The sequence below is a fragment of the Dermacentor silvarum genome, chromosome 8, assembly GCF_013339745.2.
Source record: "Dermacentor silvarum isolate Dsil-2018 chromosome 8, BIME_Dsil_1.4, whole genome shotgun sequence".
Taxonomy (NCBI): domain Eukaryota; kingdom Metazoa; phylum Arthropoda; class Arachnida; order Ixodida; family Ixodidae; genus Dermacentor; species Dermacentor silvarum.
Genome location: NC_051161.1, coordinates 71,895,309 through 71,913,550, shown reverse-complemented (window position 1 = coordinate 71,913,550; position 18,242 = coordinate 71,895,309). Strand labels below are relative to the sequence as shown.

Below are 18,242 nucleotides of genomic sequence, written 5' to 3'. Positions count from 1 at the left end.
TCCCGTCGTTACTACAATTTTTACAAGAGTAAAAAATGAATAGTATTTGAACCTCCTCTTTTACCCGTCCCTCCGCCCTGATGGATTCATTTCCTGGGGGCGGAAACTTTTTATGATTTTTTAAATAAACGTTCTAACAACAACAACAACAACAACACGGCGCGCCGACTACGGAGCAGATCCAGGCTGATCTTCCACTCCCACGTGGCTCCTCTGTGAATGAGGACGACGAATCTCGCCTTGCAGGCTTGGATTGGCCGACTCATGGACTCCCGAGATTGCGCTGATGCAATCTCGGCGACCAGGCCTGGCTGCACTATAGCCATGCGCGGCGCGCCGCAGCGAGAGAAAGGAGTGGATGCACTAGTCTTGTGGACGCACTGCCACGCGCAAGCGCCATCACACCACGGACTAGCGCTACGTGTGCGTCTCGCGCAACGAAAGCACTTTTGTGTTTCCTTATATACATTGGTCTCAATGAAACACTTTAATCGAGTGTTGTGTTTTGTTTAGTGTATTGTTGTTAACTGTACACATCATTACATTTTTTCCATCCTACCCATCCGGAGTACCGCCAGTCAAACCTCTCCAGGATCCATTCAAGAGTGTCACTCTCTGTCTCACCTCACCACCTTCACCGCACTTCTCTCAGGCTGGCGCAAGTTGGGTACAGATAGGCGTGGCCTCCGAGATTGCATCTGTGCAATCTTTGAGGCCACGCTTGGCTGCACCAGCCTGCGCGTCGCCGGAGTGAAAGAGAGAAGTGCGATGGCGATAATGCGCGGCTGCTTATGAACAGTGCAGCTTAGGCGCAGTGGTGATAAAGAGCAGTGTTACTCGACGGCGTATTCAACGTGCGGAGACGCAGGCGTGTTGAACTTCTGCAACGAATGTGTGCCGAACTCCGCGTAAAACGTGCAAGGGCCGTGTATTTTTTTCTTTTTGGTTTCGGAAGCGAATCTAGTTCGTTATATCCACTGGCAGGCCATAACTACTTCTTTAAAACGGTGTTTTTAGGTACGTGGATCTCTATGGGAATTTGAAGGGGAATTTCACTTACTTTGTTATATCCATTATTTCGTTGTAAATCGTGTTTCGTTATAACGAGGTTTGGCTTTATACACTTTGGTGGAAATTGTCGGCGTTTTGAAGATTTCTGTTAAGGGACATCACGGCCTTGTCACTACGGGCTCACTAAAAATGAATGCACTAATTGCATTCATTTTTAGTGGCCTTTGCACTAATCCCCGCGTTAGACGCGGGGATTAGTGCAAAGGCCATTCTCCCGACCCGGGCTGACCGTCGGAGGGCAAGAAACAGGTCACCGACTTTCGTGGAAGGAGTGTCAACCCCCTGTTTCCGGATTGCCCCGTCCTTGCTTCGAAGGTGCAATATTAGAGGCGGAGTTCAGCGAACAAGACGGCCTTTCTGATTGGCCGCATCAAGGTCATCTGATTCCCTAGTCGGGTCAACTAGGGAAGACCGATGTTTTATAAGGAGACACCTTGCGTGCAGTGGTGTGTCCTGACCTGTTCTGATATTTGCTCAGACATGTAGTGAGCTGAGACTTTCAAAGTGCTCCCCCATGGAGTGGGCTTCGATATTTGGAGCCACTGTAAATATGTAGAATAAACCCTTTTTTTTCTCGCTCTTACTCCCGGACGTACTCATCCCTTTGGCTGAAGGATCACCGGCCTAAATGCTACCCGAGTCTCAACAACCCGAGTCTCAACAAACTGGCAGCAGCGGCTGAATAATTTCCGACTCGCAACAACGAATGGCAGCGCTGAGATGAAACGCCAACCCGTTCGTAACAACTCACATAACTGCAAACTAGCGGTGCGCGCGCGGATGTGTGTGTGTGTGTGTGGGGGGGGGGGGGGGGGGGATATTCTCCCTGCTAGAATAAGTACGCAGGCTGTACTTGTAGGCCAAGAGCTCACTGGCCGTCGCCATAATGCCCTATGGACTGTTGTGTATCCGCGTGAGCTCTCGCTCAAAAGCACTGCTCAAGTGGCAACACGTGCTCTTTGTACTCTTGCACTAGAGCCCAAAGAGGAGGCGCCGTCCCCCGAGATGGAAAGATCTGGTCAGCTGCTAGCTGTGCACACCGCCTCAAAGGGCTTTTGTTTTCTTAATTTTTTTTTGAGAGGGTAGCATAATGAGCAGCAGTTATGCCAACTTGATTGTCTAACAAGGTACTGATTTGGGTGCGTTGGAATTGCGAGTCCTTGTCAGACGTTCAGCGCAGGATCGCTCAGAAAGTCACGGGTACGAAAGCATAGACTGAGCGCTGCCCTTGCCAGTGCTCTATGTTGTCGTTCATGTGATTTCTGTGTAGTTCTGCGCTGAAAGTCTCTCACATGTTATGTTCTAAGATTGTGGCTTTCTGTTGAACTGACTGAATGGTTTCTGTCCGAGGTCAGGCATTGAAATCGCGAGTTAAAAAGGAAATGTTTCGAGTCCCGCCGTTCTCAAGTTTTGCGCCGCTCTTGGCTAGTAACCGGGAAGCGCAGCATCCGCACCTCTGCTGCGCTCTCGACTACTCTCGACGGCTGCGAGGTCTACCGCGATTCTCAGCACTATTCGGGAACTTACACTTGCTCTCCAGCTGTGAGTCGTCGCCCAATTTTTCGTTGTGATAGTTTCCGTCGCCTCCCACTTAGCTTAACGGTGACCGAAAAGCCCGCTGTTGGCGTCACTGCACACGGTCCCTTGCCGCGCAGCTGAGCGCGGCGGGGTCAAGCAGTTTCTCCGGGAGGGTACACGACCTTCTGATGAGCGGGCCGTTGATACAGCGCGCGCGGCGTCGGTGGGGGCATCACCACCTGACTTATCGGGGGGGGGGGGGGGGGGGGGGCTGCGTATACGTGATAAGGGAACGGCAGCGTGACACTTGTGCGTGGGTGTGTGCACGCGAGCCACTGTATCTCTCTCTTTTATGCGAGTGTACGCCTGAGACCTCCCCGTTCCGTCCCCTCCCACCCTCCTTTTCCTTTTTTTTTCTTTTCTGCGGCATGTTGTACGCGTGCGTCCGGCTAGAGCCGGTGCAAATAGAAGTGGCATGGTGCGATTCCTCAGATTGGAGAAGTCCACGGGGTCGCATCCGGTTGCGCGGTCGCGTGCACTCTCCGCGAGAGCGCGGGGAGGAGAGGAGGTCGTGGTTGACACGTTTCTTTCGCGGGCATCGAGGGCGCGCGCTGCCGCGCTCGGGTTAGATAAGCCCGGGTCCAGCTGTTCAAAGGCCGCGGCCGATACTGGGTTGCGCTTATCGAATGTCCGCGTGCAGCGCCTTGCATGTGTGGGATGGTTCTCGTGCCTTGCTTGCTTCGCCGTTCGCCGAAGGGCAGTCTGGTCGGTTATTGCATGTCTTTTGTCTTGTACGAATCCGAGCGAAACGTTGTGTCGTACGTTCTCCCGAGGCACGTTGGTCACGTGCATCAAACAGCGTGACTGAGAATTGTGCATTCACACGGATGCCCACTGTGAATGCTCACAGCATCCGTGTCTTTCAGCACTAGCCGAGCTTCCGTAGAAGCCCATACTAGCCACCCTACACATATATGTTCAAGAATGGTGCTGCATCAGCGGTTGGTTCATAAGGCTTAGCGTCATCTGTGTGACGAGGGAACACTTCCGACAGAACATAACATGAAGTGGCGCCATATCCGTTAAACAAACGATGTGACATTAGTTTTGCTGACAATATGCGAAGTTTAATTTTTTGTTGGCCTGTCATTAAGGTAGTACTTCCCAAATGTCCTACAACTCGACTCGATGGGTGTTTTTGAGCTTTTAGCGCAGAAAGCAGTGCAGTGCAACACCAGCTGCACGGGTGTCCCATCTGCACCCATACACAGAGCATAGTATCTTTCCATACTGAAGAAAGCATTTGGTGTTGAGTGCTGGTTGCATTGTCCCTGAGGAACAATTTTATCTGGTGGTCCTAACTCATTAATTTTCACTGAACACATTGACCCACGATGAAACACACCTCACCACCAGAATTCAGACAAAAGTTGGCAGACAAAATTTACGAGCATGCCATTCTGCACAATACAAGAGCTGCATTGCATTGCTATTGGTAGCGGCATAAACGCCCCTTTTTCTAGGGGGCTCTGAAAAGGAGGTATTAGTGGTCCTTTCTTTCTTCACCACACCTAAATAAAATTGATTAGGAATTCGATTTTGTTTGAATGAAATAAAGTTTTGTCTTGTTCTTAATTAAAAAAAATGTTGTGTCTGGTGTAAAATAGGAGAAGGACCACTTTTAACCCAAGGCTTCGTGACCCATTTGAATTAACCATGCAGATGATTTTTCTTCTGGCTACTCTGTGCTTTCCACCTATGACATCAGCATGGGCATAGCAACACTGTTACCATCTTGACAAGCTGTCATTAAATAATTTATGCAGAACTCATATTGCTAATTATTGAAGTCAGTGACTGTACAGTGTTCAGCTTACCTGCTGACGTAAAAGGTTTTGGGAGCAATGGGATCTTCATAAAGTAATATTTACCTATTAATTTCTATTCCGAATGGAATTGTGAGGAACAAGACTGTCTCGAATTTGTCGAACACATTGTGCCGAGATGTCAGCTACTAGCACTCCTGGGGGGGGGTCTGCTGCCCTCAAGTTCTCTAATGTTGCCACTGGCATTACGAAAAACGGCTTTCTTATCTCAATGCTGCAGTTTCTGCTTGTGTTGGTGCATTCTATTTGGTGCAGTGAAATCTAAAACAACCACTTCTCTGGCATGTTTGACAAACAGCTCGGGTTGCACTTTCCCGCGGACGTAATGGAATGCAGGGTTAGTCAAGAAAGCAAAGGGGAAGTGGGAGAAGTGGCATTTGATATTTGTGAGCATGCTGTTAGCAAGTATGTAACCAAAACACAGTGACCATCTATAAAAGCAATGCCCTCATTGTCTTCAGGCTTTACCGAGGGCAGTGCCAATGGGAAGGGCCCATCAAAGAACTGCTATGCAATGTTGAATAAGCTAATAAGCCCCATCTCGTTACTGCAGATTAATAAATGCGGTCTCATTAGTCCTGGAGAAATGTACTGTCATTGAATGTTTTATATGTGACACACGCAAAGCAACGCATACTAGTTTAGTTGTTAAGCAGTTATGTTGCTTGGTGTATGTAAAAAAAGAAGTATGATTTACAGAAAGTATAATGAGCGCAAAGTGTAGACAAAGACAGCGTTAGTAATAGGTAGGCAAAGCAAATGCTTACTTCCAACTATCTTATTTTGGAGATTCTCATCTGATATGCATTGTCAATGAATTAACGACATTACTTTCTTCAGATAAAGTGGCATAAAAATTGCGTTTCATTGCCACAAAGCAATGCCGTCATCTGGCTTGCACGATCCCCTCAGTAATTTTACATGCGATTTGCTTGGACCAGTTGTAAATTTGCCCTTTGAAGGGGAAAGTACTACTCCCAATTATTGTAGGCTTACTGCATTTTTAGTGGACTACCATCACACCTTGGTGAATGCCAGTCTTCATTGTCGTGACTAGATCAAAGAGCCGCATAATTTTATCATGTACTATGTAAGACCCCTATCGCCCCTGTTCTAGTTTCAAAGACCTTCATCTGCTTGTACTGAAAATAGAACACTTCACTTAATTTGCTTGCTCAGCCATATCAATGCAGAGATCTCTTTACCTCTTGGCGTTGAGATATTTTGATCGCTTTTCGAGAGTTTGGTAACAAAGTCAATTGAAGTTTTCTGTTCTCTCCGCTTCATACTTTAACTTATGAGCTCATTAATCAGCCATTTTCGTGGATACAACGAGTGCCTACGTAAAGCTCCGTCGTGCTAGGCGGGCTGTCCTCGCATGGGAAAAGAACCTGGTAATAGGCGGTGCATGTGCTCAAAATGGTGCAAAACAAAACACACACATTTGAATTCGGCATGCTACTTCTTAATATTTCTTGGCATTTACCTGCACCATTTTTTATTATCTCATTTGGCCAAGATTATCACTCCTCACTTGATGCAGCAAGCATCAGTGAGGAGTGATAAGGTATCTTATCTGTCTGTGTGGCACAATTCAGTTGCATACGTGTGTCATTTTTTTCCACTGCAACGGTGGGGCTGTGAGCTCTCATAACCTCCTGATACATGTAGACAGCTTAGGTACATAATCACTTTTGCAGGGGAGCTGTTAGCTTCTAATTTGTCGGGCTTTTTCGTGGCTTGCTCACCTTAAAAACGGCATCTGGAAAAGGGGTTTGTGTTTGAGTTTCCGCGTAACAAAATTATGTTTTTTTGTATATTCGAATTGCAATCTGATGCTATCATTCTGTAGGTTGCGAGTAAGTCGTACTTTACGCATTTTCTGATGCAATTTACTTTTAAACAGTTAATTTAGTTCAATAAGCCACTTAATTGTGCTTGGTGGATGGCCTAGAAGAACGAGGATGCATGCTTGCGCACACGTGCATGTGCGCATGACGTACGTCGCTTGTGGTGGTGGTGCTTGTGTAACGTCATCTAATGTCAGTTGGGGTGCTGGTATTTGTCGGACGTCCGCACAAGCTTCGCCGTTCAACCACTTTCACAGGGCAGAATGGAGGCGGATTTTTACGAACGTGAAAAACCCGTTAGTTTTGTTTAGACACCACCTTTAGATGCTAGAAGCAGTGTCTCCGTGTATGTAGCAGTGTTTCGTATAGTAAAAGCTGCTTTTCTTTGCATAAACACAGCAAGCGATGAATGTGCACCATTGTCTGGTAGGTTGGCATGTTGTGGCTACATCCTGTATTTTCATGTCAACTTGCGGTATTCAAAACACACTTCGTGGGTGCTTTTCGTCATCTGGGATCACACAATTTCCAGAACAAATTAGTGTCAATTTTCTCGAAAACTGCCAGAAAGAATATGATGAAACCACTTTCATGCAGTTTGGCCGCGCATTTGATAGCCAAATTAGTTGTGAGAATGTGTTATGCTGCAAGTGGCATTAAGCTTTAGGTGCCATTAAGTACCCATTAAGTATGCCCATGTGGCAGCTCGCAAAAATTGCGTCGAAATTTAAGGGGGCACTCAAGAGAAAAATTATCTCACTTGTATTAGTAAGAATTACTTTTCTACAACACCAAAAACAGCAATCTTACCGTGAGAAGATGCTTTGTAAGCCAGAAAAGACTGGTGGCGATGCCGTGTTAAAAGCTTCCACATCAGCTTGACGTGACGTCGTGGATTTTGACAGCTTCTGCTAGGGCCTAGTTAATTCTTTATTGGTAAAAATGGACTACATTGTGGTTCAAAAGGAGGCCGAGATTGGTCATGGCAAGTTTAGGGAACTTTTGTGCGCTAGGGTGGCCCAAATGCGAAAAAATACTTCGAAATCCGTGGTGTCACACCAACGTATCAACATTGGGCTTCTGGAGCGAAATTCAAAAAACAAAATTTTGATCTTAATTTTCTCCTCTGATAATTTAACCTATTACCCCGAAGTAATGATAATAGAGTTTTCAAAGAATACTTTACCTATCTAAACTGATTTAGTGTTTCTCGTCAGTGTCCCTTTAAGGCATTGAGCAGGTAATGTAATTTTTTTTTTGTGCCCGTGTGGCACAAAGTATGAAATAGTCGAAAGGCTCTTGAGATGTTTGAAAATGAACACCAGCTAGGAGGTCAATTTTTCCACTTTCATGGGTGCAGGAAGGAGGAGCAATCCACGATGCTGCAACAACTCTGGGCTGCCGTCAAGACGAATGCCCTGTGCCACACGTTCTTCACTTTGGTGTTTCTATCAAGCGGCCTTGTGCTCAATGTATTCCAGCTGGTCGTCTACTGCCTGGTGCGGCCCTTCTCACGGCACTGGTATCGCCGCATCAATTACTACCTGATCTACGCCTCCTGGGCACGTGAGTGACTTTTCTAGAGTAGAAATTTGGGATAGCCGGTTATGCACGATCATCTAATGACATTGTATAAAACAATGAGCGAAGAGACAAAAAGAGCACTGACTTCCAAATCACTTGCATAGTTCTGACTTTAAACTGAATTCCAAGTCAGTTCGAAGTCAGTGCTGTGTGCCTCTGTTTTATGTTACATTCCTTGTTTTACAGACTGCTAGTTGATGAGTGACTTTTGTTGTGCTTGCTGCTGTATCACTGCAAAACTCTTTTTTTCATTGGCATTGACAAATCACTTGACTAAAAGTGACACCGGGAACTGTTTGGTGTACTAGTGCCATATTTTTCATATGTCAATAAAGTTTTAGCTTAGCCTCTTCGGTTAGGTTTGCTGACAGCAGCGTGAAAGGCATGGACGACCAAGAAGATGACATACGCGGTTGTGTTGTCTTTCCACTTGTCCGTGTCCCTAGCAGTTTTCATAGTGAAATTAACAGGTCTTCTTTGGGGCACTTGCTGGGATTTCTCATTGGCTATGACACCCTACTGCTGAGGATGAGGTTGCGGATCCAACATCGACCTGGCTACTGCAGCTGCATTTCAAGAGTGAAAGGGAAAACTTGCTGCATGTTAAAAGATCCCGCGTGGTCAAAAATTATTCCTGGGCCCTCTGCTATGGTGTCCTTGACAGCCCCTTTGGCACTTTGAGACATTAAATCACATTAATCACTGACTTCTTTGGAGCAGGTTGTGTTATTACAGTTTAGCCAATACATTTAATAGTGCTTTGCATCATTATATGAGAGCACTCGTGAACATAGTGCTCCAAATTGTTTACCTACACTGGTAAAGTACTGAAGTACATATTGTCAACATGTTTCAGAAACATTCAAGGTGAGAATGAGTGAGAAAATAAGTGGCCTAAAAACAGAACCTGCTAAATTTATTATATATCGGCTTATTAGTTTGTGTCTGACACACATGTAGAGTTCTCTTAACTTGCATTTTCCCTCAGCGTGCAAAGACTGCTAAGGTGATGGTGTTACATATACAAAAGTGAAGAGCCTTTTGCGAGGTAGCTCTCACTCAGTTTGCCTTTGCTCCCTGCACACACACATATTTTTTGTGCATTTGCTTCACAGGCCTGCGAATCTCGCAGACAGCACTTGCAACGCAGTGGTTTAACAAACTAGATTCTTGGTCCATGTGTAATTCAGCTAAAATGAATTGAGAAGCTGGGCTTTGCAAAAGATTAAACAAGAATATTGCTTGCAAAATATATTTGGATAAGTTGTCATGACAGAATTGCTTTCCCAGCTGCTACAGTGGCTTAGTTGTTATGGTGTTCTGCTGCTGAGCACATGGTCAGGGGTTTGATTCCCGACTGCGGCAGCTGCATTCGAATGGGGGTGGAATGCAAAATCGTTCATGTACGTATAGATTTAGACGTATGGTAAGGAACGCCAGGTGGTTACAATTAATCTAAAGCCCCCACTATGGCATGTCTTAATTATTTATTTACATATACTGCAGGTAGCAAGAGCTGCCCAAGCAGGGGAGCGTTAAAGGGACACTAAAGGGAAAAATGATTTCTTCTGTATCAGTAGATTACCCTTTCACAATACCGAAACCACCACTCTTACCGCGAGAAGCCGCTTGGTAAGCCAGAAAGAAACGAAAAGCACAGAGGCGAGTGGCGACGCCACCTTGCAGTTTCTGCACCAGCTCACCATGACATCATGGATTTTGACAGCGTCTTCTAGGTCCTAGTTAATTTTTTAGTGCTAAAGATTGACTACATTGTGTTCTAAAAAAGCCCAAGACTGAATATGGCAAGTTTCGCGAACTTTTACTGAGCCAACATTGCACAAATACGAAAAATTACTTTAGAAGTCGTGACATCACACTGAAGTGCTGACGTCGGGGTTACCGCGTGAAATAAAAAAAAAATTAACATTGAGCTTCATTTTCTCTTATAATTGACCTATTGCAGTGTAATTAATGACAGCATAGTTTTAGAAGAATACTTTATCAGTCTAAGTTGATTTATTGTTTTGCTTTAGTGTCCCTTTAAGGTGTTAGTAGACAATGTTCAAAAGCATCACAGTAATACACTCCACAGTAGCACTGGGCAAGAGCTCCAATCACTGACTGAACAAAGGGGAAAAAAAAAGTGCTGGAACAGATTCGTTCGTGCGGAGTATGGGCGTACATCTTGAGAGGCATTAGTTCTCGAAGACCCTCCTTACGTGGGTAGCAAATAAGTTTCACGATTTAAGCCGATAATTGTTGTGGCACAGCGCATAAAAAAAACCCTTAATCTGGCAATTCTACGAAGTAGTTGTAGCCCGAGTGTCGCTTTGGGACTTAAACCACAGAAATCAATTAAGTAATCAGTCAATTAATACTTCTGAGGTTACTCAAATTCTCTGTCTCGTTGCAGAGGTGGTGGCCATGGCTGAGTGGTGGTCTGGGAGCCGCATCAAAGTGTGGGGCACAGATGAAGACCTGGACGCCCTCCTCAAGGATCACCACATGTGCGTCATGAATCACTCCTACGAAGTTGACTGGCTGGTCTGCTGGATGGTCTGCGACCAGTTCAAGATGCTTGCGGTACGTTGAAATGCACCGGGAGTCCCCCTTGTTTTTTGTCTGTTTTTCAGAATATGCGAAAAAAATATTCTTTGTGTATTTGTATGTTTTCATTCTTGTTCTTTTCATTGGGGCTGTATATCTCTCACTCACCCTTCGAGCTGTAAGTGTAAAGATAAATAACAAACACAAAGGCAAAATACGGTGGAAGATTGGGCTAAATCTGCGAATGCTTTTTACACAGAGCAAGCGTAGAGTAGCTGACCATTCTGGCTTGTTTGATTGGCTGGCTTTGTTGCTCGTTTAATGTGTCTTGAAATGCATCCGTCTTGAGTGCAGCTGCAGGCTTTACATTCTTGTCTTTTTGGCTTTACTATTGAAATGGCATGTGAGGTTTATTTGAGAATGCACTTGCTTATCTAAGCTTTTCATGTTCCAACTCGTTCAGTGTTTTCCTGCACCATCATGTGCTCCTGCAAGCAGGGCACCTGGCCAATCCTAATAGTAGTGACATCAGTTACATGTGTGCAAATGATTAGAAAATTGTGTAATGGACTTTTAAGCAGCTATTCACTGTCACTGACTCTGTGGAACTATGCCTGTGAGCTTCAGAAATGTGGGCGAGGTCCTGCTGCTTGTTTACCTGTAAGGACTTGAATACCCTTTTCTGATAATCACATTTCTTTATGATGTGGTTCTGTGAGTTTTTTGACATTAATTAGAAAACGGTATGATAGCTTCAGTAGGGAAGTTCCTTCTTGCTATTCTGTCAGGGGATGGATGGAACTTGTAGTGCTTTATTCATTTTCGTTCCATGACACAGGGTACTATTGCGAAATCAGGGTCTGAATGCTTACAAAGGCTCCCAGGCTGGTGCCATGCCAGGTGAAAGAGAAATCCTGAAAGACGAGAGAATGAACTGTATGCAGTAGACTTTCCTTAATTCAACCCCGGTTAATTAAATTTTTCGGTTATCGAAGGGTTCCGGCCAGCGCCCATGTATTTCTGTGGGCCCAGACTTTCATTATTTCGGTCCTAAAATTGGCCTTTGCCGGACAATTCGAACTTGACCAGTCAGCACGCACGCGCCTGACCCCTGCAGTTATTCTGATAGTGACCCTCTTTGGTGGCAGTGTCTGTCCCGGCGGAGCTTAGGGGACAGTGAATGCATTGAACACATGTCATCTCTCGGCGAAAACGTCTATTTTCGACCTGCCTTAGGATGATTTTCAAGCAATAAGCGTAGCTCACAATGTCTGATTATGGTATTTACCTGAGTGACGCGTGCCTTTCCTATCTTTTAAAGAAAATTGGGCCGAAAGTTGCTTGCACGGTGCAATCGGGCATGGAACCAAAACTGCATTCGCAATGGTCGTATGCTTTACCACACAATAAGGATGTATTGCGGCGGAGCTGACTTCAAAAAAGTTGTGTGGTGAAACTGGCTCTTCACACATCCCAGTTCTAGCCACCTTACTATCACTGTGGTTGTGTCATGCACTTGACCTATGGGAGGGGCCGCATTATTCACCAGTAGCAGGGTCGCAGCAGTTCCGTTAAATCCCCATCGTTGTCGATTCGGGCGCTGACCTCTCTCTGAGGGGTGGTGCCAAGAATGTGGGCTAGTCGCCGCAGCAAGGCTCACCAACTTAACGTGGGGACTGTCGAGGGACTAGGCTTGCACTGTAGGGATGGCAACTAACGAGGGGACTGTAACAGAGGGGACTGTCGCTTCTATGGATACATCCAAGGGCTATCAATCACACACTCACAAGTGCCGTCATTGCGCTGCTTGCCTCTTGACCAGCTCAGGTGTCGAAGAGCTGTGGATGCAAGAATGTCATTCAAAGCAGCACGTTCGCTGAAGTAGCGCCATTGTTGAGAGGGGAGCACGAGACGTAACTTTACCCAAAAGAATCTAAGGCTACCTAAGCTGATAGCTCTCTTAAAACAAGCCAAAATAAGCAGGCCTTCTGAAGACAGCCTAAAAGTAATGGAATATATCATTCCAGATGACTTATTGAAGAATTTGAATTCAGAGAAATAAAAGCTTCTTTACATGTTTACATGCATCTTTAGCGAGACAGCTCAGTTTATGAAAAGTATTGAATATGAACAGTAGAAAACTGTATGCTATCACTGATTATGGCATTACATAAAGCGGTGCATGATGCCAATTGCTTTCACAGTGCTTTCTTGGTTTGCACATATTAATGTGCCAGGTTGGGGAATTTGTTTAGTTAAATTCTCTGATGGTGATAATTTATAATTGAATTTTTATTTTCTGCACGGGACTCGGCTAAGGCTACTAGACCAGATGTGGTTATGATGAAGTGGAACTGCTCACTCTGCGAGTAGCTATCTGTGCTCGATTAAGTTGTCTTAAAAAGGGTGAAGAACACTGGTGTGTGTTGTCAATGAAAGAGTAGGGCACTGTTTTTCTTTTAATGCTTGGAAGGCTGTAGCAACTTTAAACTGAACAATTTGTGCTTCCGATTTGTATGAAAATTGTGCAACAAAGGTTGTATGTCACTTTGGTATTGTATTGTGCCATATTGCCGTATTGTGCCGTATTTGCCTGCCACCAGAACATGAATGACAGAGCAAACAACGGATGTGTCATATGCTATTCCTTTGTCCTGCAGTGCGACATATGTTGGCCAAGCACTTGTACAACACAACAAAAGTTATCTCTGGTCATCTAGGCTTGCACTGTAGGGATGGCAGTTGTGAGCCATTGTTAGAAAAAAAAAAAGCTACAGTCTTGTGCAGATATACTGATCGATTGACTAGAGAAACTATGGTAGCTGTAGAGATTAAAAGTTTGGAAGAAACATTGTGTCTGTATGCCTTTTGTTAATTTATCTGCAAAGGATTTGTGATTGTTCTTGGAATACAAAATGCATGTGTTGCAGGTTTGGTTTTCCTTTTCATTTTGCCCATTTTGCTGATGTGTGTCTCCAGCTTATCACCCCTAAGCTAGAATTTATTTGGATGTTCTAAAGAGTTTTCAGTTGTTAGTATGCCTTGGTGGCCATGTTGCTTCTTCCTTTACCCTTTGTGTGCTCTGGTGCCGTTTGCAAGCCATGACAAACCAACTATTCCCACAATACGTTTTGTTTATGCCTGCAGTTTGGTGCAATTTACTGACATTTATTACTCGGTTACTTTGGCGGCAAACCTGCCAGCATGTGATGATTGTAAGTAGCGACAAGGTCATTGCCTTTCTCTCATTCTCTTTCACAGAACGCAAAGACCTTTGCCAAGAAGTCATTGATGTACGTTCCTATCATTGGCTGGAACTGGGCCTTGTCAGAGCAGATTTTTCTCGAGAGGAGCTGGGAGAAGGACTCTCAGACCATCGGCGGGAAGCTGGACAAGCTGCTAGAATACAAGGACAAGATCCTGGTTAGTTAACTTGGCTGCAGGAATGTGATACACACAGATATCAGATGGATTGCTGTTTGAGGTGGCTTCATATGTAAGCAGAACAGCAATGCTGCTTGGTAGATTTCAGGTTAAATCGTGTGGTAGTTTGGTTAGGCAGGTATAGTTGTGTAGAGTTCATAATGAGGGGATTTGCTAAGGTTGCCATTCAGATAATTGTAGGGGAATGTGGGGTACTACGCTGTGTGTTTACTTTTAATGCCAGTTACAGTCAATTTCATACTTAGTTAGGTTGTCATATCTGTGCTTTCAGTCACTTGAAGGTCATACTGGTGTGTTGATCTGTTCCAGAGATAAAATATTTATTGTGTGTGAAGTTTAAAGCTGCTGGAAAGGTGGGAAAATTAGCATGCGACTGTTTAAAAAGCTGAAGCAAGTAAGTTCCAAAGACTTGAATCAAAGTGTGCATATTTCATCATTTCCCACACACATGAAGGATTCCGGAAAGCAACTTTTTTTTTTTTTTTTGTAAGCAAAGGAAAATTTTTCTTTGTTGACTGTAGGGCTAAGTGCCACACTTCTGCTATTAGCTCTACCTCGTGTAAGTGAGTCGAGTAAGTGATTTCATTCTTACATAGTCCAGGGGCATTGTAATGTCTGCTATTAGTGAATTGAGGCTCACTACAACTGGTGAAGTCATTTCGGAGAAAGAAAGCATCGGAAAGGGCTGTAAGGGGCTGGAAATATTGCATGAATGATTGTGCCTGAATGCAAAGATAGACAATGTGAAGCTTACTTTTAATCTTGCTTCCTTTTCTTTATTTATTTTGTCTTGTTCACCAGCTATTGATGTTCTCGGAAGGAACTCGGTTCAACAAGGCAAAGCACGAACTCAGCCTGGAGTTTGCGGCCAAGAAAAACTTGCCCAAGTTGAAGCACCACCTGCTTCCAAGGCCCAAAGGCTTCGTGTACTGCACACGCCACTTCAAGGAGAGAGGTTTGTCCCTATGCCTTTATTTTTTTAGCAAGTGCTCTAAATTATGTGATGTGTTGTGCAAACGGGGGTGCGGCAGATGATAGAGGAGGCGAAGACATTGCACTACCAACAACCATGGGTTGGCACACTCACTCAGGAGTTCATTGACTCATACTTGATCTTCACTCTGCACAGGCATGAGACAGAGCCTTAGTGAGTGATGAGAGGTGTGAGGAGTCGTGAACATGAACTGTAGTGAGTGCCAGTTAACTTGAGTATAAATGAAATTTGGCGGTGAGCTTGGGTGCACGCGAATCACTGTCATTGAGTGTGAATGTACATTATTAGTATGCATGTGAGTGTCTGCCGGTGAGTGGGAATGGACCACTCACCGTCACTTGCTGGACATGTGAATGGAAGTGACTTTGAACAGTGCTGGTGAGTATGAGTAGGCACGAGTACGAATGTGATTGTCGACTAGTCTGAGTGCACATAAATACAAAGCCTGCAAAAAATGTTGGTGAGTGAGTGCCTGTATATTTAGCCAACCTAGGCTAACTGCCTGTGTACCGTGCATTGGGTGCACTTTAAATATCCCAAGATAATCAAAATTAATCCGGAGTACCCCACTACGGTGTGCTTCATAATCAGACGGTGGTTTTGGCGCATAAAACCCCAGAATTTTTATAGATGGTCTCTTGCACATGGTGAGTACATATTATGTACCAGCACACAACAGGAAGCTAGAAAGGGGAAAACACAACATATCCAAGCAAAGCCATCTTTCACATGTTACTATCAAGAAAAAAAAATAACTTTTTTTTTTTTCACACGGAAACAGATGGGCAGCTCAAAAAATTGTTGCTTCTACTAGTTATCTCAAATGATTCTACGATTTCTGTTGTCACCTGATCAGCATTCTTGGCTCAAAACTTGTGCTGTGCCGAACAGTAGCTTACAACTACAGTGCACACTGTGTTTGCTAAACATTGTTGCAGTGTTCCCATAACCACTAGTTTAGGCCTTTGCCTGTCTGTTCGATGCACGTCACATAACCAGCCCATCACTCTGTCCAAGGTGCTCCCCAGCCATTTTTGAGTGTTAGACATTCTGCAAGGGGGCAGGGGATGTACCCCTGCACAAAAGAGCTTTTTTTTTTTTTTTTTTTTTTTTTTTTACTTTGAGGTCTCTGATGTTCAACTAATGTATCAGTGCCGAGGCTTCAGCACGAAGTTCAAGACATAGAAGTCTGCCATTCAGTTTGTTCAGTAATAGTAGTCAACTTCCTTCCACCAAACAAATGAAAACAGTCTTGAAAGAATGTTCTGCCTGTAGAAACTAATTTTTTGTTGCTCTGTTAGTGTCTTTTGAAAGCCGGGCATGGATGATCACACCCACCAGCATACGGCGACAGTTCTTGTTGGGTGTGGAGAGTGCACGGTACTGTCTTAGCATCATACGCATGGGCATCTTGAAGGGTAATAAGTAGAGCAAAATACGAACTTTAACACATGCCATGCAAAAAAGTGTAGCATGCATGCACTGTTGCCTAATGTGGAACATTAAAAAAATTTGCCTTGGTTACACTTTGTTATTCCAGGTTGTTCGGCTCTGTATGACGTGCAGGTGGGCTTTCGTCACTCCCCTAACCCGCCCACGATCAAGTCTGTGCTCAATGGCCGCCCATTCCTGGCTGATCTTTATTTCCGAAGGGTACCACTTGACAATGTGCCAACGGACTCTGATGAGGAGTGCACCAAGTTTCTTTACGATCTCTATGTTGAAAAGGTATGTCCAATGTTGATCCTGGACAGTGTATTGACTATTCTGGGATGTTTGTGTAACCAAAATATATGCTGCCATTGAACTGAATGTGTGCAGTTCCAGTTTTGATAGAGGCAACTTCACATTGCTGGTGCATCGTAGTAGGAGCGACTGCTGCACCATTGAAATTAAAATTTATTTAAGTCGACATTTTGCACTTAAATTAAGGTTGACCTTGTTGTATGAGGAAGTCTGTGGTTGCACAAGGCTTGCACAAATGTTGCAAACTGCGATCTTCCCCCCTGCGGCTGCTAATGCCCACGCAGTACAGACTGACCACTTCATGCTGTGCTCTTCGAAACAAATGAAATGATGAATGCACTCTCACAAAAGTACCAAAAGGGCAATCAAGAGACCTACTCTCTCACTAGGATGGCACCAGATTTCCAGAACAGCTTAAAAGCAGCAACATTGATGATTCTGCGAATGTGGTTGAAAGAAGCCCATAATAGCTGTTACTATATAAGCATTTGTTACTATTGAGTATAGATTGTTGGGTGTTACAGAAAAGAGTGGCAGCACAGCAGAGATCATGCTTGCACATTATTTGCATGTACTACTGCCCACACAAATAACTGCATAAAACAACACTCAAAACTTTCTGAAATAAATATGGTCCCAATGCCCAGAACAAAGGAAAAGTCCAGAACAGTTTTATTTTTCCTGGTATGAAAGCACAGGTGCACAAAACAAGGACACGAGAAGAACGAGTAAGACAACGTAAACGCCTGTCCGTATGTTGGTGTTCTGCGCGCATGCCTTTCCATAATCTCTACCAACTTGCTCAACTTACTGTTCCAAGTTTTATTTCATATGTACAGTCACCACAGTCTTTTTTCACTGCTCAATGTTGAAATGTGGCCCATTTTCATAACAATGTGGAGGGCATTTAGTGTGCAAATTTTGCATTTTGTTATGGCCTCACAATGATGTGCTACTCATTTAATTAATAGAGAGCATAAGGCAACATTTGCACATAGCCTGTACCCTGACTTTATTCTCTGATTTTCGCATTTCTCGGGCTGGCTATATTTACATGGGAAAATTGTTTTTGTTCATACTGTCGCTGTTCAATACAAAATGAGGTTTGCTTCTTCTCGTGAATTTCCCGTTACTGAAGCTGTCCAACATGTGGTGTGGGACTGAAAGCATTTATTGTGCTTTGCGTGACTTGTGATTGGTGCAGGACAACGAGATGGACGACTACCTCAAGACGGGCAAGTTCCCCGGAACTGTCAGGGAGTTTCCAGTGCGGATCTGGCCGCTCTTTGTTCTGTGCTTCTGGAGCCTGATAGCTGCAGTGCCCTGCCTGTACGCCTTCTACGCCGTCCTCACCAGCGGCAGCACGGTCACTGTGGTTGCCTTTTCCACATTCATTGCCCTGTGTGGGTAGCTTTTTTCATGCTTGCCTTCATCTTTTGTGTCTTCGTATGCTGTCTACTCACTTGTATACGAAGAACTTTTCATTAGAGGGCATAGTGAGTGTAAGGGTACGCGCACGAGCACTTTACGCAGTGAAAGTGAGCCCATAGCACTTTAGTAGTGGCATTGCTTCTCAAAGTGTGACATGTTGTGTGTCAT

The 18,242-nt window shown here is 44.5% G+C and overlaps 1 protein-coding gene across 1 annotated transcript in view; it reads left to right on the top strand.

Annotated features, from left to right (window-relative positions):
• The window catches only part of LOC119461422 (1-acyl-sn-glycerol-3-phosphate acyltransferase delta), a 34,880-nt gene that overhangs the window by 11,006 nt on the left and 5,632 nt on the right, over nt 1–18,242 (top strand). The window contains exons 2-7 of the mRNA XM_037722719.2: nt 7,686–7,891; nt 10,326–10,495; nt 13,721–13,882; nt 14,705–14,858; nt 16,438–16,625; nt 17,848–18,046. Of these exons, the coding sequence (XP_037578647.1) occupies nt 7,686–7,891; nt 10,326–10,495; nt 13,721–13,882; nt 14,705–14,858; nt 16,438–16,625; nt 17,848–18,046 (1,079 nt within the window). The remainder of the gene's footprint in view (nt 1–7,685; nt 7,892–10,325; nt 10,496–13,720; nt 13,883–14,704; nt 14,859–16,437; nt 16,626–17,847; nt 18,047–18,242) is intronic.